The 25,873-nt window shown below is 41.6% G+C and overlaps 1 protein-coding gene across 10 annotated transcripts in view; it reads right to left on the bottom strand.

Moving 5' to 3' along the window:
• The window catches only part of FRMD3 (FERM domain containing 3), a 416,578-nt gene that overhangs the window by 299,678 nt on the left and 91,027 nt on the right, over positions 1-25,873 (bottom strand). Inside the window, exon 1 of one of the 10 annotated variants that reach the window (XM_060409138.1) lies at positions 16,495-16,544. The exons of 7 other annotated variants lie outside the window; for them this stretch is intronic. Coding sequence is in view for 2 of the 3 variants with exons in the window: in XM_060409133.1 (XP_060265116.1) it covers positions 3,400-3,423 (24 nt within the window). In the remaining variant the exon portion in view is untranslated. Of the gene's footprint in view, positions 1-3,399; positions 3,566-16,494; positions 16,545-25,873 lie in introns of those variants that run through there. 2 more of the 10 variants (XM_060409133.1, XM_060409134.1) reach the window with 2 other exon arrangements.

The raw sequence follows: 25,873 nt of genomic DNA, 5'->3' as shown, positions 1-25,873 counted from the left end.
CAAATATTTTCTAAGCCCTCCCTACATGACAGTCCTGGCCTGCAGATTGAGGAATGCAGACGTACGAGGAGAGTCCCTGAGAGAGAGATTTAACCACAAATCATTCTGTATAAGGAGCTAGCACAGAAAAAGGAATGATTAAATGTATCAGGAGAGTGCAAAGAGACTTTCCAGGGCTGACTACACATTGGGGGCCTTTGCATATGAATAGAGTTGAAGTTTGGGGTGAGTGAAATCGCTCAGTCACGTCCGACTCTGCGACCCCATGGACTGTATCCTCGCAGGCTTCTCCATCCATGGGATTTTGCAGGCAAGAGTACTGGAGTGGGTAAATTCAAGGATCTAGCACCCCAAAAATTATTTTTTAAATTTCACCAAAGTATCTTTACCACCAGAAACTTACCATGGTTTAACCACCCATCACAGCAATGAAAGGCTGGTCAAAATGAATTTTCTCTCAATTTCCCATCAAGAACAACAAAGGTTGAATTTTCACCAATATTTGGTTTTAGCCAGAACAGAAACAGAGCCCAAGCTATTAACTCTCACAGGTTTTCCTATAGCATCAGTAGTCCTACATCTGACTCTATTAAAATATATACTGCTTTTATCTCTTTTGTAAAGAAGTACACTGAACTACTGAGGTTTTTTTCCCTAGAATTCTATTATAGTTACATAACCTACATACAAGGAAATAATTGGCATCAAGGATGCACAAACATCTTGGTAATATGCTCTCCTTCAACTCAGCTACAGAAGGAACATACCAATGCACAAAAAGGAAAGATGGAAATTAAAATGTTGTTTGGAGCCCCTCTGAAATACTTTACTCTGCATTTAGTCCTAAGCTAACATTAATTTCACACAGTTCCACTGAAGCTTAGCCATCTTTCAAAGCAAATTTAGTCCTGGATGCAACTGCAACCCACAGAGGAATTGATCAACAGTGAAAAGAAATATTTCATTGCTTAATCCTATGGATTAGAACACAAGGGATTACACAAGAAGATAAATGGCCAATGAAGCCATAAGTAGAATATCTACAATTTAGAAAAGGGGAATCATGTTTGAAAAAAAAATGGTCACAATACTTGCACTCTCCTGATATTTGAATCATTCTCCTCACTTCATTTCACACTCACAACTCACTTTCTCCATGAAGGCCTCTCCAGCTACCCACACAAGTTCTACCCACTCAATAGTGAGGTTTTTAAGAGCAGGCACCATGTCTCCTTCATTGAAAAATCTCTTTCCCACCCACAAAACCCAAGGCTGGACCATCAGCATGGTCCTCCCATTTAATGGTCCCCCACTAAATGTTTGACAAAGTGAAAAATAGGAATAGGAAATAATTTAGACGTTGTCCATGCTGCATAATGAAGAAGATCCAACAAGGAAAATGGGGGAAAGAAATTAAGAGTGACTAAATTGTGAAACTGTCAGAAGTCTCCCATTTCCCCCTTCAGCAGAAGCTCACTCCCACAGACGTGTGTGTGTGTGTTTCATAAATGACAGGAGGAAAAGAGGATATTCTTTATTCTGCTCAAGTCTCCAGCCATCTCAACAGCCCTGTCAAGTGGCCCTGGTGTGACCTGTGGCAGAAGCCTGCAAGATCTCATATTAGGTAAGCAGAGGTGGAAAGAAAGAAAAGTTCCAACCACTGTACTATGGGGCCTGGGCACCATGTTTTAGGAGAGAGTTGGGCATTTAGAGTAACAAACTAATATAAGTTCATCACAAAACTCAGCAGAGCCACTTGGACTGTCTGGTGCCCACAACAATCAAAGGTGCCATTTCCCTTTGTCTCAGACATTAGCTCTACACAGTGCCATTGACTTTACCATCTTCAAATGCAAATTTAGTCATTCAACATGAGATTTTTAAAAACTGGTCTTTTATACAGCTATACTGAACTCACCACTTTTAAAAATTGTTATTTTTGATTCAACCTTCAAGTAGCTGAGAAAAAATGTATACAATACTGCTAAAAATAATAGTATGTTAAAATAATAATACTCTTAAAAATTAATGCCTTCAGGTAAAAAATTCACTAATGAAAATCTCAATAAATGTAACAACCAAGTCCAATCAACATAAGAGAAACAAAGTGGCCTTCCCAGGTCAGACACCCCCAGGGGCAGATCACTGAAATCTCAAAGACAAGAGACAGCCAAACATTGTTCCAATCCCAATAAATATGATTTGTGTTTCCTGATCTTCTTACCATCAATCCCCCCACTCTCAGTTCAATTCAGTCACTCAGTCGTGTCCAACCCTAAAACACACTTAACACCCAATCTCTTTTTATTTTCTATCACCTGGCTTTTTATCTGCTAACTCTGCCTTTCCCCACAGTCATTACAGGAACTTCCCCTGCAGTCTGCTCATCCCAGAAGCAGAAACAACCGCAAATCTGTCAAAAACACTAGACCATTAGCGGCAGAGTAGGTCCCAAAGACGGACACTCCTGGGAAATGTTGCTATGGAAAAACAAAAGGGCCTTTTTTGAACTTCCTTTTGCAGTTCTGCACTCCACACTGGAATTAACTTTTCATCTATTTGGCACAACTGGGATTTGGAGAATGAGGAGACGCAGATGCCAGAACACCAAAATCCTTCCAAAAAAATGCCTTTAGTGAGCTTTCTATAATTTGCAGACTTACAGACTAATTAACCAGTTTGTGAAATATCCAACTTGTTAACACACCTCTCTCTCCCTCTCCCCTCACTTTCTCTCTCTCTCTCTCTCTCTCTCTCTCTCTCTCTCTCTCTCTCACGTACACACAGAGTTCCTGTGGTTGCCCAAAGCAACCATTTAGAAAGCAAGCATAATAAAGTGGGGGAAAATGCATGGAAAGTAAATAATACACTCCAGTAGAGCCCAAAGTCTGTCCCAAGTTCATCATTTCATGAGGTGCTTCAGTTTTAAAAATTTCATGTCAGATGACTTTGATAATCATCCATGTATGTTTATTTCACTCTTGGAGAATCCCAAGAAGCACTAGGACACTGACAGTTCTGTGAAATTCTGCCATTTTTCAACATGTTTATTTAAACTAGCATATCCCATGAAACCCCTTTTTTAGTGGAATACCTAGACTATTTCAGGAAGTATCACTGCACTTAATTTGTATCCTCTTAGCTACATCAATTAGGACATCTGACTACAGGAACTTGAGATAAAAGGAAACAGTGATAAGAGGGGAGGGTTTTGATAACAAATTGAACTCTGATCAAGAAAAGATCATAAACGTGATTGGAGACAATAAAGGTGATGCTTGCTGGATTTCCTGACTCCCTGGACTCAATGTACTCTGCCAGAGCCCTGGGAAGGACAGGCATACTGAGGAGCTTTGCCCAGTGAACCTTGCCCCCGCAAACACACACACACTTACCTACCCATCTTGGAGAAAGATCCCACATGCTGAAGGGCACCAACCAGGACTCCGGGTCTGTGATGAGTCATCAGGGTCACCTGTCTGAAAGATTCTGCACATCAGCAACACCAAAAGCTTCCGTCGATCCATGTCCTTCCACACAAACCCTTGTGGGACCGGCACAATGGAAAATGGGAAGGTCAGCCAAGAAAACCACTTTGGAGGCTCACCCTGACCACTGTAGGAGAGCGATTACATTACAGTCTGTCAGGAAGTGGTATTTTGAGCTCTCGTCTACTTAACTGGGTATGGTTGCCAGGAAAAGTTATCCTCCCCAAAGCAAATTGACTTGTGCATGTGACACCAGATTCAGGACGGCAGTAATGCCAGAGAGGGAAGAAAAGGGACAGGGACCAGCGACCATAGGGTGGGGCTCACATATTTGTTAACATGCTGCTTCTGAAACTGGATGGCGGTTGATGGTGTCAGTTACTATCTACTCTTGTATGTATTTGTGAAATACATAATTTTAATTATAAAATGTATATGTATCACAGCCTGGGCCCAAGGGAAAAAGTCCCATATGTATTAAGAATAAATCAAGACTTCCTGTCATTCTCCTAGGTCATTGCAGGGCAATCTTGCCCTCATTAATTAATGTCCTAAATGGAAGGTGATTTGATTGAAATATCTTTCTTCTGAAACTGCAAAGTGACACACTGAGAGAGTTCAACAAAGACAGCAACCACACCATAAGTCCTGGTTAATACTGCAGCACTTCACAGGGGACATGATAATAAAGCACCTACAACCTACCCATTAAGAAATCTTGTCTCCGGGGCTTGCCTGGTGGTCCAGTGGTTAACAATCTGCCTGCCTATGCAGGGAACACAGGTTGAATCCCTGTTGGGGAGACTAAGATCCCACATGCCGCGGAGCAACTATACCCATGTGCTGCAACTACAGAGTCCACTCAGCACAGCCAGAGAGAAACCTGTGCACCACAATGAAAGATCCTGCGTGCCACAACTAAGATCAGACACAACCAGATAAATTAATTAAATAATCTTTTTTAAAAAAATCTCGTCTCATTGGGCTTTAAACATGGTATGGGATTTGTCTTGGTTTCTCCCTGCAAAGCGGCCCCAAATGTGCCTCATCAAACTCCACTTTCCTACTGAAAGATGTCTACACTCCATAACTTTCTGGTCACTCAAAGATGTTAGAACAGGTGTGGATGGGTATTTACGACTCGGTCCTATACCTTAAGCTCAGAGTCAAAGCTGGTGATCCAGCCAGTACAGTGTAGAAGGCTTCCTTCCATCTCCCTTTGTTCTGAGTCCTCCAGGAGTAAAATATTTTTAGGTCATGGATATTCAGAAAAATCACATCAAGTTTTTCCATGGGTATTTTTCTTATAAGATTAGAATGTGATGTGCAGTATACCCCTGGACCTCACACTAGTTTAAAATAAAAAGGCAACATCAAAAGAAGTGGTTCAGGAAAATCTGGGATGTTTCTCCACTGATCCCTTTGCCATACTCTTCCCTGGAAACCTACCCAGGGAAACAGCTCTTTCTGCCATCTTGACAGGTTTTTGCTTTCTTTCACAAAAACTATTTCCTTTATGGGTTCCCCTGATAGCTCAGCTGGTAAAGAATCCGCTTGCAATGCAGGAGACCCTGGTTTGATTCCTGGGTCAGGAAGATCCTCTGGAGAAGGCAATAGCTACCCACTCCAGTATTCTGGACTGGAGAATTCCGTGGACGGTATTAATGCGTAATCCTTTTGAATTTTTCAAATAGTTAACATCTGTCAAAATTGTGATATATTTATACCTGCCTTTTGTCTGTGCATATATATATTTTGAGTGTGCATATATACGTATGTTCTCCAAGCCAGGCTTCAGCAATACATGAACTGTGAACTTCCAGATGTTCAAGCTGGTTTTAGAAAAGGCAGAGGAACCAGAGATCAAATTGCCAACGTCCTCTGGATCATGGAAAAAGCAAGAGAGTTCCAGAAAAACATCTATTTCTGCTTTATTGACTAGGCCAAAGCCTTTGAATGTGTGGATCACAATAAACTGTGGAAAATTCTGAAAGAGATGGGAATACCAGACCACCTGACCTGCCTGCTGAGAAACTTGTATGCAGGTCAGGAAGCAACAGTTAGAACTGGACATGGAACAACAGACTGGTTCCAAAGAGGAAAAGGAGTACGTCAAGGCTGTATATTGTCACCCTGCTTATTTAACTTATATGCAGAGTACATCATGAGAAATGCTGGACTGGAAAAAGCACAACTGGAATCAAGATTGCTGGGAGAAATATCAATAATGTCAGATATGTAGATGACACCACCCTTATGGCAGAAAGTGAGAGGAACTAAAAAGCCTCTTGATGAAAATGAAAGAGGAGAGTGAAAAAGTTGGCTTAAAGCTCAACATTCAGAAAACAAAGATCATGGCATCTGGTCCCATCACTTCATGGCAAATAGCTGGACAAACAGTGGAAACAGTGGCAGACTTTATTTTGGGGGCTCCAAAATCACTGCAGATGGTGACTGCAGCCATGAAATTAAAAGACGCTTACTCCTTGGAAGGAAAGTTATGATCAACCTAGATAGCATATTCAAAAGCAGAAACATTACTTTGCCAACAAAGGTCCATCTAGTCAAGGCTATGGTTTTCCAGTGGTCATGTATGGATGTGAGAGTTGGACTATAAAAAAAGGGGTGTGCCAAAGAGTTGATGCTTTTGAACTGTGGTCTTGGAGAAGACTCTTGAGAGTCCCTTGGACTGCAAGGAGATCCAACCAGTCCATCCTAAAGGAGATCAGTCCTGGGTGTTCATTGGAAGGACTGATGCTGAAGCTGAAACTCCAATACTTTGGCCACCTAATGCGAAGAGCTGACTCATTGGAAAAGACCCTGATGCTGGGAAAGATTGAGGGCGGGAGAAGAATGGGATGACAGAGGATGATATGGTTGGATGGCATCACTGACTCAATGGACACGGGTTGAGTGAACTCTGGGAGCTGGTGACGGGCAGAGAGGTCTGGTGTGCTGCAGTTCATGGGGTTGCAAAGAGTCAGACATGACTGAGCAACTGAACTGAACATGCATTTGATTTTTTTTCTATAAAACTGCATAATTCTATAAGCACAGTTGAATACCCTAATTTAAAATATCACTGATATTTCCAGTATCCTCCATTACTCTTTGAAAAAATACTTTACCAGGTGTACAATATTCCATCACATGGACATTTCATAATTTATTTAACCTTCCTATTTTTTCCAATTATTTACTTAAATTATGCTATGAAACATCTTTCTACATGCATCTTTGTCCTTATTTCACTGTCTTTATCTGAGTCCAGATAAAGGGACTCAGATGAGATGAGGACAGATGAGGACTCAGCCAAGGGGATGGAGAAGTAGAGACCCAGAGATACAAGGAAATCAAGGTGGAGGGAAAGGGTCCTGAGAGCCAAGTGACAACAAGTCTCCAGGAAGAGATAGCCATCTGTGTCAACATCAGCCCATAGGTCAAGTAAGATGAGATCTGAGAACCAGCTGCTGAATTAAATAAAGCAAAAGCCATTGATCCCCTTGATAAGAGGAGAAAAACCTACCTGGAGTGGGCAAAGGAAGCATGCTGTTGCTGCTAAGTCACTTCAGTCGTGTCAAACTCTGTGTGACCCCATAGACGGAAGCCCACCAGATACCCCCGTCCCTGGGATGCTCCAGGCAAGAACACTGGAGTGGGTTGCATGGGTGGAGAGAAATTCCCTTTCAAGGTAGTAATTGAGGAGGACACAGGGTCAAGAGAGGGTGATAGGCTGATGGTAAATACAAGAAAATAGAAAAAATGTAGCTCTCAGTTAAGATGGAATTATTAGATATTATTTCAAATTGCCAAAAATACCAATGGTGCACACATTTACCTTATAGAACCTTCTGCAGAACATAGAAAATGTTCCATGTCTGAAAGTATATGTATCTAGTGATTTGTAGAGTGAGCAACTTTTCTAAAACAAAATTCATGGTGAATGGACTTAGTATTTACTTTTTTTAAAAGGCTATTTGAAAATAGTAATTTTTTTGTGGTCACCATAAGCAAATAGAGAGATGAACATGGCCAACCAAAAGTGAGGTCAAACAAATGATTACATTAAAAATGTCAGTAATGATCATTTATTATGATTAACCATTCATTAGTGTAACCAAAAATGTTCTGCTTTAATAAAGGATACGAATGAAATGTAAATGCTTGAATTCTGACAAGCATGTTTGCATATCCCAAGCTTACAGGGATTCAGCCAATAAATCCATAAACTGGTACTTAAAAGCAGTAACCTTCTTACATTGGAACAATGAATTAATTTACACTATGTCCCCCAAATATGTTGCAGGTTCCACACTGAGTACTTGAAATAATTAAAAGTGGTATACAAAACTTTTTAATGATAAAATCACAATTTCACAGCATGAAATTTCCCATTTCAATAAGTTGGTTTGTTTATTGGAAAGAAAAGCATTAAACAAATAACTGTACAAATTATGAGACCATGCAAAAATTGTGAAAATTGCAGAGTAATGACTGAAGTTTGAGAAACTGATTAAATACAACCCAATTTATCACCTGTACTTTGTCAAGGACACTAACTAGTGTTTTGTCATTAACCCTATTTATGTAACAATAGTCCTATTTTCAACCCGACAAGAATTCAACCTCCCATTCCTGGATAAACTTGGTTACTTCAAAATAAAATTAAGCAGAGTTCCTAGACTATCCCAGTGTTAGAATCATCAAGGAGTGCTTATTAAATATCATATATTAATGCATATATATGGAATCCAGGAAAATGGTACCGATTAACACAGTTGTAGGGCAGCAGTAGACGCAGACATAGAGAACAGACTAGCGGGCACAGCGGGGGAAGGAGAGGGTGAGACAAACTGAGAAACGAGCACTGAAACATGTACATCACCATATGTAAAATAGATATCCAGTGGAAATTCACTGTGTGACGCAGCGAGCTCAACTTGGTGCTCTGCAACAACCTGGAAGAGTGGGATGAGGTGGGAGAGAGGTTCAAGAGGGAGGGGACTTATGTATACCTATGTATGGCTGATTCACACTGTGATACAGCAGAAACCAACGCAACATTGTAAAGCAATTATCTTCTAATTTAAAATAAATAAAATTTTAAGAGGAGAAAAAGAAGTGCTTGTTAATTGCTAATTATTAGAGAAATACAAATCAAAATTGTAGTGAGGTACCAACTCACACCAGTCAGAAAGCCCATCTTGAAAATGTACACAAATAACAAATGCTAATGATACGGACAAAAGGGACCCTCCTACACTGTTGGTAGGATTGTGAATTGGTGCAGCCACTATGGAGAACAATACGGAGGTTCCTTAAAAAACTAAAAATAGGGCTACCATATGATCCAGCAAGTCCACTCCTGGGCCTATATCTGGAAAATAAATGAAAACTCCAATTCAAAATGAAACATGCACCTCAATGTTCACAGCAGCACTATTTACAATAGCCAAGGCATGGAAGTAACTCAAGTGCCAATCAACAGATGATTGGCTTAAGATGTGATATGGGAAAAAGAGATTTAGGGAAAACAGTGATTTCTCCATGTTTGCCACTTTAAAGCTGGCTGTTATGAATGAAGAATGCATTTCACCATATCTGTAGTACACTTGGTTTTGCAAAGCTAAAAATAAACAAAACAAATCATAGCATGCTTCTAAAATTTTATAGTAATGCCCAACTACAGTACAAGCTTGAGGAAATTATGTACGATACTCTTTCCATTTGTATTTTAAAGTGTAAGTCACTCAGTCACGTCCAACTCTTTGTGACACCATGGACTGTAGCCTGCCAGGCTCCTCTGTCCATGGAATTCTCCAGGCAAGAATATTGGAGTGGGTTGCCATTCCCTTCTCCAATAGACATGCCAAAAGATGTGAACTAAAACTGCTCAAATGGATAATGAAATTATCATAATTTTCTTTTAAATCTATGAATGCCTGTGCCCAAAGGATCTTAAGGTGAATTAGCATTGTAATACCAAATATTAAAAATGAAACAGAAGTCAAATTTACATAAACAGAGTATCCCAGTAAATTCCAAACTGGGACAAAAGCCTAGAGATAAAATATTTTGCACAACCTCCCAAATTATATCTAAGGGAATTAATGGAAACAGTTGAAAATTCCAAAATCATTCTAAACTGTTGGAATTTTTTAAATGCAGAGGCTTTGTTAATTGCTTAACAAATTCTCAACTTACCAAATATCTCTGTGCTCCTCCACATTCTATAGCCCCCTTACACAGTCAAGGCCAAGGTCAAGCACTGGCCCCTGAAGTGTGAGCAAAAGGGATTGTGTCCCTTTTGGGTCTAAACACTTAAGAGCTGGTGTGTGCCACCATTCACACTCTTTTTCTCTCCTGCATGGAACTTGGTGGCTTCAATGATGAAAGAGCAAGATGGCAACAGCCAGGATCACAGAGTTACGGCATGAGGGACAAAGGCTCTTAACAGCTGCTCAATGACATTAGATATGGAAAGAGCAAGAACTGAGCCTTTGTGATATTAAGTCCCTGAGACTTCAGGCTGAACCTGTTGTTATCACAGCATACCCTAGCCAGTCCTGACTAATACACTTCCCAGTCACCTGACTTCTCTGGTTTCCAAATCAGAAATTTCCAGAGCAAAGGGAATTCATTCCATAGCTCTGCTCAGTCCCATCCATCACTGACGCTAGACCTCTTAACAGAGTACTTACTCTCTGTGGTTCCTGTTATACATGGGACTCTGAAGCTCAGCATTGTTTGGCTCTTTACCCCAGCCCACAGAAGACATAACTCAAAATGGATTAAAGATCTAAATGTAAGATCAGAAACTATAAAACTCCTAGAGGAGAACATAGGCAAAACACTCTCAGACATAAATCACAGCAGGATCCTCTATGATCCACCTCCCAGAAGTCTGGAAAAAAAAGCAAAAATAAACAAATGGGATCTAATTAAAATTAAAAGCTTCTGCACAACAAAGGAAAATATAAGCAAGGTGAAAAGACAGCCTTCTGAATGGGAGAAAATAATAGCAAATGAAGCAACTGACAAACAACTAATCTCAAAAATATACAAGCAACTTCTGCAGCTCAACTCCAGAAAAATAAACGACCCAATCAAAAAATGGGCCAAAGAACTAAATAGACATTTCTCCAAAGAAGACATTGGATGGCTAACAAACACATGAAAAGATGCTCAACATCACTCATTATTAGAGAAATGCAAATCAAAACCACAATGAGGTACCACTTCACACCAGTCAGAATGGCTGCGATCCAAAAATCTGCAAGCAATAAATGCTGGCGAGGGTGTGGAGAAAAGGAACCCTCCTACACTGTTGGTGGGAATGCAAACTAGTACAGCCACTATGGAAAACAGTGTGGAGATTCCTTAAAAATTGCAAATAGAACTACCTTATGACCCAGCAATCCCACTTCTGGGCATACACACCGAGGAAACCAGAATTGAAAGAGCATATACCCCAATGTTCATCGCAGCACTGTTTATAATAGCCAGGACATGGAAACAACCTAGATGTCCATCAGCAGATGAATGGATAAGAAAGCTGTGGTACATATACACAATGGAGTATTACTCAGCCGTTAAAAAGAATTCATTTGAATCAGTTCTGATGAGATGGATGAAACTGGAGCCGATTATACAGAGTGAAGTAAGCCAGAAAGAAAAACACCAATACAGTATACTAACACATATATATGGAATTTAGGAAGATGGCAATGACGACCCTGTATGCAAGACAGGGAAAGAGACACAGATGTGTATAACGGACTTTTGGACTCAGAGGGAGAGGGAGAGGGTGGGATGATTTGGGAGAATGACATTCTAACATGTATACTATCATGTGAATTGAATCGCCAGTCTATGTCTATGCAGCATGCAGATGACCTTGGGGCTGGTGCATGGGGATGACCCAGAAAGATGTTATGGGGAGGGAGGTGGGAGGGGGGTTCATGTTTGGGAATGCATGTAAGAATTAAAGATTTTAAAATTTAAAAAATAAAAAACTAAAAAAAAAAAAAAAAAGAGAGAAAGACTGAAGCCTCATGTTCCTAAAACGTCCCGTGCACCATTTACAAAACTTAAGAACTATCTGGGGCCAAACTTGACACAGAAAATCACATCAAGAAACAAATTTTTAAGTAAGCATCTCAAATTTCATAGTTAAAGTTAATAGGCCAAAAGCTTTCCAAATTTAGTTTATTTCTACCTCCTATAAAATATCTGTGAATTTGCCAAAGGAAAGAGTTAGCACTGAACAAGCAATCTATGTCCTCCCCTATATTTCTCAGCAATTAAGCACATAGGACCATATAATTTACATTTAAATTAATTAAAAATGAAAAATACAGTTCCTCAGTTGCACTAGCTGCATTTCAAATGTTTAATAGACATATGTGGCAAGAGGCTTCCGTAGTATACGGTGCAGCAAATTTTCATCATCAGGGAAGTTTTATTGGACAGTGCTGGCCTAGAATACCTTAGATAATTATATATATATATACACACACACACACAAATATACACACACACATATACATATATATATGGATATAGTTGTTGTTTAGTCTCTAAGTCATGTCTGACTCTTTTGTGACCCCATGGACTATAGTTTGTCAGGCTCCTCTGTCCATGGGATTACTCAAGCAAGAATACTCAAACTGGTTGCCATTTCCTTCTCCAGAGGATCTTCCTGACCTAGGGAGCATACCCAAGTCTCCCGTATTGGCAGGTGAATTCTTTACCACTGAGCCACCAGGAAGCATATATGTTTGTTATATATAATATGCATATGTACACATATATTTTATATGAACAATACATACATATGTTTATAAGACCAAAAGAATTATATTTTCTAGGCAAGAATAGCTCTAAGACTCCCAGCACCCTCTCCCATTAGTATTATAATTTCTATTAATGAGATAAAACTGAGAAAGGCAAAACTTTGGAGAAATAGCTCTGAGATTTTTTTAGAAGGGCTTTTAAAAAGATTTTTGAGATGGGACGTGATGTACAAAGTGTATGTTACCTCTAACATGGGAATATCCTGTTGATTTTCCGGATCTTTGGTTTTTACCACCAAGATGCAAAAATCCTGAAACAGAGTTGGTGAGCTGACAATCATGACTATTACTGACACTGACCTCCATCAGGCACCAGAGAAAACTAAAGCCAGAAAATTCCAACAGACCATCTACCTAAACACAAACTCTATGAGGTACTGTCCAAAATGACACCAGAAGATGCCTCCAGCAAGATGCTATTCCCCTGCAGGCAAATCAGCTGCAAACTCACTGCACTGACAATAAGATGAAAAGCCCAACAGGACCAGCTCTCTAAAACTGAGGATCAGTGAAGGATGTGCTGCAAGGGGAAAAAAATTCAGTATGAATGGGGGAGCGGGTGAGAGGGCCTCTGAGAGTGCTCATCAGTTCTGACACTTGACTGAAACTAGCTACATTAATGAATACAAATGATGATGAATAAAATTATTTTTTAATCGTGCAGGACTTGGAATGCATTAATAAGTCACAGCTTTCCACTCCTGCCTATCTCTGCCGTGCATTTGTGAGGCTCAGGTGCCTAGTCTGCTCTGTTAAAAAATAAATTAGCCTAAATTCAGATGGCCAACAGGCACATGAAAAGATGCTCAACATAGATAATCATCAGGGAAATGCAAATCAAAACTACAATGAGCTATCACCTCACTTCTGTCAGAATGGCTAGCATCAAAAAGAACACAAATAAATCCTGGTGAGGATGTGGAGAAAAAAGAATCCTCATACACTGTTGGTGGGAATGTAAATTGGTGCAGCCACAGTGGAAAACTGTATGGAGGTTTCTTAAGAAATTAAAAATAGAACTACATATGATCCAGCAATTCTACTCCTGGGTATATACCCACCCCCCCCCCCCAAAAAAAAAAAACAACAGCCCTAAAACACTCACTTGAAAAGATACATGACCCCAGTGTTCACTGAAGCACTATTTATAATTGCCAGGATATGTAAGCAACCTAAGTGTTCATCAACAGATGAATGGATAAAGATGTGGTATCCATATCTATATTCAGATGTATAGATATACAGACATATAATGGAATACTGCTGAGCAATAAAAAGAATGAAATTTTTCCATTTGCAACGACATGGTTTGAATTGGAGGGTATTATGAGAAGGCAATGGCACCCTACTCCAGTACTCTTGCCTGGAAAATCCCGTGGACGGAGGAGCCTAGTAGGCTGCAGTCCATGAGGTCACTAAGAGTCGGACACAACTGAAGTGACTTAGCAGCGGCAGCAGTGACAGCAGCAGCAGCAACAGCAGCATGCTAATGAAATGTCAGACAGAGAAAGATAAATACTATATGATATCACTTTATATGTAGACTCTGAAAAATACAACAAATGAGTGAATAGCACAGAAAAGAAGCAGGTTCATATAGAGAACAAACTAGTGGTTATCACTGGAGAGAGGGAAAGAAAAAAGGCAATCGAGGGGTGGGAAATTAAAAGGTATAAGCTATTATGTCTAAAATAAGTTACAAGGATACACTGTACAATAAGAGAATATAGTCAATATTTTATAATAACTATAAATGGAGTATAAACTTTAAAGAATATGAATCACTATATTGTATACCTGTAACTTACATAGCTTATAATCAACTTTACTTCAATTAACATAAATAAATATCCTACAGTGTGATCTGACTACACACCTATTAGGTAGCTAAAATCCAAAATGCTCACACCAAATGTTGGTGGGGATGTAGAGCAACAGGAACTCTCATTTACTGCTGGTGGAAATATAACATATTACGGTTACTTTGGCAGAATCTACAGCCTAAACATAATCTCACAATATGATCCGGCACTGCGTTCCTTAGTAGTTATTCACGTAAGTTTAAAACTTCTATTCACACAACAACCTGCACATGGATGTCTATAGAAGCTTTATTCACAATTGCCAAAACTTGGGAACAGCCATGATGTCCTCCAACAGATAAACAAATCATAGCACATCTAGGCAATGGAATATTTATTATTCAATGGGTCAACAAGTCACAAAAAGGCGTGGAGGAACCTTAAATGCACATTGCTAAGTGACAGAAGCCAGTCTAAAAACACTATGAATATCTTATTTCAACTACACTACCATCTGGAAAAGGAAAAACTATAGAAACAATAGTAAAATTTTCAGTGGTTGCTTAAGTTTGGAGGAAGGAAGGCAGGGATGAATAGATAGAAATCAGAGGATTTTTAGAGCAGTGAAACTATGCTATATGACTCTTATTGTGGACATTGTGCATTTGACAAAACTCAACAAAGTATATACAACTGGAAGAATGACCCTGATGTTAACTCTGGGTTAATAATAACGTATCAATATTTGTTCATCAACTGCAACAAATGTACTAGACTAAGGCAAAATGTTAATAATAGAGGAGAATGAGAGGACAGAGAAGGGGTACTGGAAATTATGTATATACGACACAGTTTTTCTTTATATCAAACACTGCTCTAAAAAACAAAGTGCACTACTTTTATTTAAATCTTCATGAATGTCCATTTCCTACTCTAGCAAATTCCAGAGCTATCAGTACGTGTACAGTACAAGCATGTGAGTGCACACAGACACACACACACATACACAACATCAACACTGGGGTGTCACCACACTTGGAGAACTTCTGCTCTGGAGAGTCATTACAGTCAGCTCAGTTCAGTTCAGCCGCTCAGTCGTGTCCGACTCTTTGCGACCCCATGGACCGCAGCACGCCAGGCCTCCCTGTCCATCACCAACTCCCGGAGTTCACTCAAACTCACATCCATCGAGTCAGTGATGCCATCCAGCCATCTCATCCTGTCGTCCCCTTCTCCTCCTGCCCCCAATCCCTCCCAGCATCAGAGTCTTTTCAATGAGTCAACTCTTCTCATGAGGTAGCCAAAGTACTGGAGTTTCAGCCTCAGCATCAGTCCTTCCAATGAACACCCAGGACTGATCTCCTTCAGAATGGACTGGTTGGATCTCCTTGCAGTCCAAGGGACTCTCAAGAGTCTTCTCCAACACCACAGTTCAAAAGCATCAATTCTGCGGCACTCAGCTTTCTTCACAGTCCAACTCTCACACCCATTACAGTTAAGGCTCCTCTAAAGGAGACCAGTATCTCAAAGAGATATCTGTATGCCTACGTTCATAGGAACACTGTCTACAGTAACCAAACATTCATAGCAGCATTATCTACAATAGCCAAGACATGGAAACAACCTAAGAGTCCATTCACAAATGAATGGATAAAGATGTGTGATAGTTTTATACATAATGGAATATTATTCCTCTATTAAAAAGAAGGAAATCCTGTCACTTGCAACAACATAGATGGATCAAGGGCATTATACTACATAAAATAAGCAGACAAAGAGAAATAATTTAGGATCTCATTTATATGTGAAATCTAAAAAAAGCTAAACTCAAAGAAACAAAGAGTAGAGTGGTGGTTGCAGGGGCTGAGGTAGGGAAAATGGGATGATGTGGGTCAAAGGGTATATACTTCCAGTTATTAGATAAATAAGTACTTGGGATCTGATGAACAGCATGGTGACTATAGTAACCATGCTGTATTACATACTTGAAAGTTGCTAAGAGTTAGATCTTGAACTTCTTACCACACACACAAAAATTAATTACGTGAGGTGATGGATGTGTTGACATTAAAAAAAAAAAAAACTTTTCTATCTCATGGAGTTTTTCTTCTAACTCTAGCACTGTGATCTAAACACAAGGCAGGCCTGATACATGTTTGCTGAATAACTGAGTTAATTAGTCAATGAAATATGCCTTAAAAGGCTGCAGAATTAAAGTATTCTTTGGACTCTGCTGCTGCTGCTGCTGCTGCTGCTGCTGCTGCTGCTGCTGCTGCTGCTGCTAAGTCGTTCAGTCGTGTCTGACTCTGTGTGACACCATAGACAGCAGCCCACCAGGCTCCCCCATACCTGGAATTCTCCAAGCAAAAACACTGGAGTGGGTTGCCATTTTGTTCTCCAATGCCTGAAAGTGAAAAGTGAAAGTGAAGTCGTGTCTGACTCTTAGAGACCCCATGGATTGCAGCCCACCACGCTCCTCCATCCATGGGATTTTCCAGACAAGAGTATTGGAGTGGGGTGCCATTGCCTTCTCTGTCTTTGGACTCTAACTACATGCAAAAATCTAAAGACAGAAGAATATGAGTTTGGAGAAGAGGATAAGAATGGAAAATAGGAGTTAGCTTCTATTACTTTGTAACTTATAATTCAAAGTTGTATAATCATGTCAGTTAATTATTAGGAACACTATTAGGAGAAAATACAAAGAACTAAACAACTGAAATTTCCTGCCTAGAATAGTGAGCTCTATTTTAAGTTGATTTGCATAATATGTGTGAAATACATTATTTCCAGATCAAAGTTGTCAATAACAAACTAATTTAGTCTGATGATCAAACAGTATTCAAACACAATAAATGACTTTTCTATAATTTCTTTTCTTTCACTCTTAAAGGATATAACTAGAGATTTTCTTTTAAAAATTCTACTTAAAATCTGTACTTCTCTATATATTACAGGAGCTGGTAAATATCTGTTGGAAGAACGAAAGAGAAATGTTACAAAGACAAGATAAGACCCCTATTTTACATAGAAGGTACCACATTCACTTTTCAAAGAGCAGAGCTACATCCTGAAATTTTTATGTGTGGATCATTCCTTCACAGAAGCATTCAGGTTAGAGAGCTGAGCTACCAAGCTAGGGGCTCTAACTTGCAATTTCTTACAAATACAATTACCTACACTTTTTCCTGGAGAAAAATGATGCAAATGTGTCAATAGTTACATTACACAAAACTAAGCCTTTTAAATAAAGCAGTAATATTAGAATATTCTATCAAGTACCCACCATTTGCTACCTTTAGGTACCAAGGCGACTGCTATGTCAACAAGCAGCAAGGCAACCACATGTACTTCCTCTGGAAAAGAATTTCTTACTGTCAGTGGGACTTCATTCCCATCCCTGCAGCAAGTGCCCGCATTGAGAGATGCATCGGATTAAATGACGCCATGCCCTTGAGTAGAGAGGAGAAGGCAAACCAATTCCAAGTTTAATATGGTCTTTTTTTATCTGTAATGAAGTTACCTCTTCCTTCCTGCTGCAGCTCCAAATGAGGTACAATTTAAATCAAGAACCAGAATGTGTTACTTATGGAAGCAACTTCTCTCAAGCACCTGAATCATTAACTTGTTTTATTTGTTTGTGTGCCTAGTTCTGGAAAAGATTTAAGACAGAAAATAGTAACTGTGTCTAGGTAGAGACTAGGGATGGCTCGCAAGACTGGGCAATGCCAATCAGGAAGAACATGCAAACACCCACATTCCAAAGGAGACTGTGGTCCATCAGTAAAAATCGACTGCTATCTACTGTGTTCAAGGCATTGTGCTAGGAGCCAGGGATACAATGGTGAGGACAACTGAGAATGCCCCTGCCCTCAACCCAGCCTGCATTCCAAAGGAGTACCCAGCACCAGAAGAGAAGGCCACGTACCACGTTGCCTGGCAAAGTTGGAGTTTAGTTGAAGAAGAGATGCTCCAACTCCTGATGCCTGCCTCTAAACCTCTGAACCATATTTCATAAGAGAAAAGAAGCAAAAGACCATAAATAGGAACACTGTGTGAGTCAGAAGGAAACCAATACTGGCTGATAGAAGGAAGATATGTTTTAATAAATAGACCTGTCCAAGAATGGCAGAGACTGCATTGTAAGGTAATGAGTTCCCAGTCATGGGAGCTTCCAGCAGAGGTGGGAAGACACATCAATATGTTTCCTGGATGTTGGGTGCGACAGGAAAAAGCAGACACACTAGGACATTAGAGATTACTTCCCATTTCATGATCCAGGAGACTTCAAATACACGGTGCCTTGAACATCTCAGCCCTTATCATTTTATCTTGAATGAGAAGCTTTAATGATCATAAAATGATAAAACAGGCAATTGTTTCCTTGCTTCTCTCCCATTCAGAGTCAGAAACATTAAACACTGATTTTTGGTCACTATGCTGGGCTGTAAGGGCACCACATGCCTTCAAAATACCAACTGTTTCTCTAAAAAAGAAAACTCAGGTCCTAGAAGTAAAAGCACACTGCAGTAATCACCAAGGTATATCAGTCATGAGGGCAAAGGCAGGTTCACACATACTATAGAAATTGGAAGCAAAAGAATCTGTCAGGGTAGGCAGAATTTCTAAATGGCCCTAACAATGTCCTGTCCTTGTCCCCAGGCCAATGATGATGATGAGAGAGAGCTCCTGTGCTTACGCTGTGCTACACGGCACAGCCCACTTTCAGGTAGGGAAACGACCTTGAATTATCCAGATGGGCCAGATATAATCACAAGATCCCTAAAAGTAGGGCAATTTCTCCAACTGGTAGCAGAAGGGAAGCTAGAGACAGTCAAAGCATGAGAAGGATTCCATGCACCACTGCAGCTTGAAGACAGAAGGGGCCACCTGAAAAGGAATGTGGGTGACCTCTAGAAGTTGAGAGTAGTTCTTGGCCAAGAAAATGGGGTCTTAAGTTCTACAACCAGAAAGAACTGGGTCCACCACCAACATGAATGACCTTGGAAATAGATTTTTATCTTGAGCCTCCAAATAAAAGGCCAATCCAGCTGAACCTTGACTGTGGATTTATGACCTCATGAGCACAGAACCCAACTGAGTTCACCACACTCCTGGCCTTCAGAGCTAGTAAATGGATGTTGTCTTAAGACTCTCATTGTGTGGTCATCTGTCACATAGCAGTAGGTAACCAAGACAGAATCCAAATGGTGAAGATAAGACAGTGTAAACTGACCTGAGGGTTGGTATGGCCAACATTTAAGGGCCACGTCTCCAGCATCTAAGTGAACTGGGTAAGTTGAGATCCAGAGATGTGGAAGAAAAGCAGCACCCCAGATGACACGGTTGAAATCATGGACAGAAAAGACCCAACTACTCCTCATACCTGGGAGACTGGCAATCATCAAGGTAAGACATAACAGATGCTGCAAGCACATAGCAGAAAGGGAACCCCGGTACACTGTGGGTGGGCATGGAAATTGGTGCAGCCACTATGGAAAGCAGTAGGGAGGTTCCTCAAAAAATAAAAATAGAACTACCATAATGATCTAGCAATCACAATTCGGAGTATACATTCAAAGGAAACAAAAACAAGGTATTGAAAAGATACCTGCACTCATGTTCATTGCAGCATTATTCACAATAGGAAAGATACAGAAACAACCTCAGTGTCAGTAAATGAAGGGATAAGTGGATGGTATAAATATCTTTATGCCATATAGAATAGTACTCAGCCATTAAAAAGAATGAAATCTTGTCATTTGCAACAACACAGGTGGACCTCGAGGGCATGATGCTAAGCCAGACAGAGGAAGATAAATACTTCATAATAGCTCTTGTATGTGAAATATAACAAAGCTGAAATTACAGAAACAGAGTAAAATGGTAGTGACCAGGGACTGGGATGTGGGGAAACTGGGGAGATGTTTAGGGCACAAACTTGCAACTAGAAGATGAATAAATTCTAGAGATCTAATGCACAGCACAGTGATTATAGCCAACAATACTGTATTATATACTTCAAAATTGCTAAGAGATTACATATTAAGTATTCTCATGACAAAAAAGAAATGATAATTATGTGACGTTAGAGGTTTTAACTAAAGCAACAGTGGTAGTCAAATCACAATGTATAAATGTGTCCAATTAACACATTGTATGCTTCATTCAATGCCATATGTAAATTATATCTCAGTTAAAACAGAAAAAGAAGGGGAAGGGAGGGAGAGAAGAGGGAAGGGAGAGAGGGAGGACAGAAAAGGCCCAGTTCACTCCAGCAAGATGGCGAAGGGGGAGTGTGGCTTGTGGGGGCCCTGTGTGATGAATACTAGGTGCAACTCCTCCTCACAGGAGGAGGAAGGGGCTGCCCTGAAGCTGGTGACAACATGGTCAGGGGCCTGCTGTCACTTCAGGTGTGCACCAACTGCTGCAGACACCCAGCCTCCACCTGGCTTCCTGGGGTCTGTGCGCCAGAGCACTCCGAGGTAAAGGCCCTTGGAGAGGAAGAGGAGCAGGGGCCCAGGGAAGCCCTTGTCAGCTCTCTCTCCAACTCCAGGCTGATGTTTATATCCTGAGCTTGAAATTCACATAAAAGTAGAGCACCATGTTCTGGACCATCGGACAGCTTGGCAGACACGGACATTCTAAAAATTCTCACCACACACGGGTACATCTCTCGTTGGGAAGAGTGCATCAGCCTTCTGACGGGCCTCCTGCTTGTGCTCCTGTCCCCCTTGGCTCCATTCTCAACACCGCAACTGAGTGATCTTAAAACACACAGGTCTGACCATGCCACCCTCTACAAAAGCTCCCAGTGGCTTCCAGGTGCTTCCAGTGACCTGGAAGATCCTCCAGTGGGCCCATCTTCACCTCTCTAGGCTTTTCTCCTGGCCCTCTCCCCTCACTCCTTCACCCGCTCCCGTTCCTCGAACACACCATGCTCCCTTCCACTTCGAGACCATTGAACCTCTTCTCTTTTCCTGTGATGTTCTTTTCCCAAATACCCACTTGGTTCTCCCTCACTTCCTCCACACCTCTGCTCAAACACCATCTCATAAGAGAAACCCTCCCAGCCACCCTAGAAAGAACACTGTCTCAACCCTGTTCCACCTCACACTCCCATCCCTCTGACCCAACTGATCTTTTCTACATAGAATTCATCACCACTTGTCATGAGTTTTATTGGTATGAGTGTTTGTTTATTGCCAGCTCCTCCCACTAGAATAGAAGCTCCATGAACATGTCTTCAGTTCAGTTCAGTCGCTCAGTCGTGTCCAACTCTTTGCAACCCCATGAATCGCAGCACGCCAGGCCTCTGTGTCCATCACTAACTCCCGGAGTTCACTCAGATTCACGTCCATTGAGTTAGTGATGCCATCTAGACATCTCATCCTCTGTCATCCCCTTCTCCTCCTGCCCCCAACCCCTCCCAGCATCAGAGTCTTTTCCAATGAGTCAACTCTTTGCATGAGGTGGCCAAAGTACTGGAGTTTCAGCTTTAGCATCATTCCTTCCAAAGAAATCCCAGGGCTGATCTCCTTCCAAATGGACTGGTTGGATCTCCTTGCAGTCCAAGGGACTCTCAAGAGTCTTCTCCAACACCACAGTTCAAAAGCATTAATTCTTCAGCACTCAGCCTTCTTCACAGTCCAACTCTCACATCCATACATGACTACTGGAAAAACATAGCTTTGACTAGATGGACCTTAGTCAGCAAAGTAATTTGTCTTACTCACTGCTATAATACATCCCCAGATCCTCTCTCAGGACCCTTCACAAATTAGCATATTTGATGAATGGGAATGAATGACTAACAAGAAGTCATCAAGGACAAGGGTCTCCAATCCCTGGGCCATGGACCATGGCCTGTTAGGAATCAGACCACAGAGCAGGAGATGAGCAGCGGGCAAGCAAGCAAAGCTTCCTCTGTATTTACAGCTGCTCCCCATTGCTAGCATTACTGCCTGAGCTCCACCTCCTATCAGATCAGCAGCAGCATTAGATTCTCATAGGATCATGAATCCTAATGTGACCTGCCCATGTGAAGGATCTAAGTTGTGTACTCCTTAAGAGAATCATCCCCAAACCACCCGACCCCTTCAACCCTGTCCATGGAAAAGTTCTCTTCCATGAAACCAATCCCTGTGCCAAAAAGGTTGTGAACCGCTGTTCTAGGTGATGTTGGGCCATCAGATTGGGTCAGCTAGAGTCAGACAACAAGAGTTCAGGAGACCACAACACAGTGTGATATCAGAATTGCTGTAGAAAGTTCAAAGTCATACTCTCCTTATTCATTCTTTCAGCAAACAATTTCCACACATCTGCTCTATGCCTAGTGTCTATTCCTGTCATGAGAATTTCTTCCATACAAAAGAAGCAGCAAAAAAAAAAAAAGAAGCACAATCCCCACATAATAAAGCATAACAAAAGGGGTGTTTAGTGAAGTCACTCAGTCATGTCCGACTCTTTGTGACCCCATGGACTGTAGCCCACCAGGCTCCTCTGTCCATGGGATTCTCCAGGCAAGAATACTGGAGTGGGTTGCCATTTCCTTCTCCAGGGGATCTTCCCAACCCAGGGATCAAACCCCAGTCTCCTGCATTGCAGGCAGACGCTTTATCCTCTGAGCCACCAGGGAAGCCCTTACATTCTCCTAGAACACCTCAGTTATGCAGATGACATCACCCTTATGGCAGAAAGTGAAGAGGAACTAAAAAGCCTCTTGATGAAAGTGAAAGAGGAGACTGAAAAAGTTGGCTTAAAGCTCAACATTCAGAAAACAAAGATCATGGCATCTGGTCCCCTATTTATGGCAAATAGATGGGGAAACAGTGGAAACAGTGTCAGACTTTATTTTGGGGGGGCTCCAAAATCACTGTAGATGGTGATTGCAGCCATGAAATTAAAAGACGCTTACTCTTTGGAAGAAAAGTTATGACCAACCTAGATAGCATATTCAAAAGCAGAGACATTACTTTGTCAACAAAGGTCCATCTAGTCAAGGATATTATGGTTTTCCAGTGGTTGTGTATGGATGTGAGAGTTGGACTGTGAAGAAAGCTGAGTGCCAAAGAATTGATGCTTTTGAACTGTGGTGTTGGAGAAGGCTCTTGAGAGTCCCTTGGACTGCAAGGAGATCCAACCAGTCCATTCTGAAGGAGATCAGCCCTGGGATTTCTTTGGAAGGAATGATGCTAAAGCTGAAACTCCAGTACTTTGGCCACCTCATGCAAAGAGTTGACTCATTGGAAAAGACTCTGATGCTGGGAGGGATTGGGGGCAGGAGGAGAAGGGGATGACGGAGGATGAGATGGCTGGATGGCATCACTGACTCAGACATGAATTTGGGTGAACTCTGGGAGTTGGTGATGGACAAGGAGGCCTGGTGTGCTGTGATTCATGGGGTTGCAAAGAGTCAGACACGACTGAGTGACCGAACTGAACTGAGAAGTGATGGAATGGTCTAGAAAAATTCATGCTATTGGGAAATCCTGTAAAACATAGCCTACATCTCTCAACAGGTGAGAACATTCAGCATTACTAACACGGAGAGTTGCCTTCTCTCTAGCTTTTTCCAGCCTACCTATATCCTCAGGTGTGTGTCTGGTGTGTCTTTATCTACTGGTATGTCTTCTTGGACTCCTCAATTTAGAGTGAGTCCACAAGGAGGAAGTTTTCACCCTCCAGTTGAATCAGAAAGTGCTCAAGAAGGACACAGAGGCTGTGGAAGCCCCAGTGATGACCCAGGAGTGTCCTAAGATTAGTCAAGCGCTGAGGCCAGCACTTGGGCAGCTGGAGCCATGATGTGTCATGAGGTGGTGACGGAGATGGGAGGGGTGTGCTGGTTGAGCAGAGGGGCAACGGGACAGGTGGCCCGAGAGAATTGGGAGAAACGTGAGAGCCACCAAGGTCCTCCTCATAGTGATCAGATTTCCACCTCGTGACTCTGCAGCTGCAAAGTGCACCTGGCCCGTATGTTCAGCATTAGACCTGCATGCTTGGAAAGGTCAGCTTCCGAATCATCAGAAAGTGATCTGCTCATGGGGCTGTCTGAGCACTTCATGAAGAATATTCACAAAACAGTCTTCCCTTCTCCCAGCAGATTCAATCTTGAGTTGCCTAAACTTTCACATGCTCTTCAAAGATGTGGGAAGAAAAGTGTCATCGCCTAAAAAGTTCATGTTTCTGCATCACAGGTTTTCAGATTTAGGGAATACGCGTTCTCTGTGACCCTACAGACCATGGTTGCAGCAGTGTTCATGGGCGCCCCAGAGGCCCCACCACAAGAGCCTCTTTCTGGAACACTACGACAGACGTCACCTAGGGGAATGCCACAGGGGAGGGTGGCTTGGCCACCTGAACCAACGGTACCAACTCCATGATCGGGGGCCTCACAGCTAGGCCTGTGGCAGCTGCAATGCTGGCTGCCTCAGACCTCCTGAGCTGCAGCAGGAAAGCAACAACCTCATCCCCGGATAGTCTGAATGATCCAGCCGTGTCCTGTTCTCAAACATTTTAAACTGTTTCCCAAAACTCCAAAAGCCCCTAAATATTTGGCTGACTCTGTGCTTGAGATTTTCTTTTGTTTTTTTTTATGGTAAAGCTAACAAAGCAGTTGTAATGGCCAAAACCAGAAACGTCCATCAACAGTGGAAAAAACAACTAAGTAATATCATCTCCATAATACTGACTCACATACATTAGTGAGAATTAAAGAGTTATAACCCCAAGCAGTGACAAGGATGAATCTCAGAAATATAACATTAAGTCCAAGGAGATAGATGCAGGCAGGCAACAGACAGAATAGTGCAGGTACCTCTTATGAAAAGTCATATCAAGTTCAACAGTGGGCACAACTCACCTACACTCACCTCAGGCTGGTGGTCACCTGACTGGACAGTGCCTTAGAGGAGGCCTGGGGAGGGCTTCTGAGGTGCCAGTCCAGTTGTGTTTCTGGATCTGGGTACTGTCACCTGAAGAGTTCACTTTATACCAGTGTGTCATGATGTATGCTTGCATACCTTTCTGTGTGCCTCTCAGGTACTTCAACTGTTAAAGAAGTAGTTCATTGTTATTCTTATGAATATTCTTAGTAAACATGCTTCCCAGGTGGCACAATGGTAAAGAATTTTCCTGCCAATGCAGGAGACACAAAAAACACAGGTTTGATCCCTGGGTTGGGAAGATCCCTTGGAGTAGGAAATAGCAACCCACTCCAGTGTTCTTGCTTGGGTAATCCCACGGACAGAGAAACCTGTTGGGCTACAGTCCATGGGGTCCTAAAAGTCGGACACAACTGAGCACATGCGCGCGCACACACACACACACACGCGCGCACACACACACACACACAGAGTTAACATGCACTGAGTGCACCCTGGCCTACAAACTCCCATAGGATTGGCCCCAGACATAAACCCATCTCAGGGCCTTTTCACTGTCTGTTGCTTCTGCTTGCAACGCTCTCCCTGCAGATATCCATCCACAGGGCCTGATTTCTTACCTCCTTCACATTTTTATTCAAGTGCAGGGATTGACAAACTGCAGTCCATGGCCAAACTTGCTTTTCTGCCTATTCATATAAATGAAGTTTTGTAAGACACAGCCATGTTCATTCCTTTATGTAATGCATAGGGTTGCTTTTGCACTAAAAAGTTGTTGAGCACTTGGCCAGCAAAGTCTTGCCCTTTACAGAAAAGCTTTGCCAGCCCCAGTTCTGATGCCACCT

Source organism: Ovis aries, chromosome 2 (genome assembly GCF_016772045.2).
Source record: "Ovis aries strain OAR_USU_Benz2616 breed Rambouillet chromosome 2, ARS-UI_Ramb_v3.0, whole genome shotgun sequence".
Taxonomy (NCBI): domain Eukaryota; kingdom Metazoa; phylum Chordata; class Mammalia; order Artiodactyla; family Bovidae; genus Ovis; species Ovis aries.
Note: the sequence above shows the minus strand (reverse complement) of the source record. Positions and strands in the feature narration are given on the sequence as shown.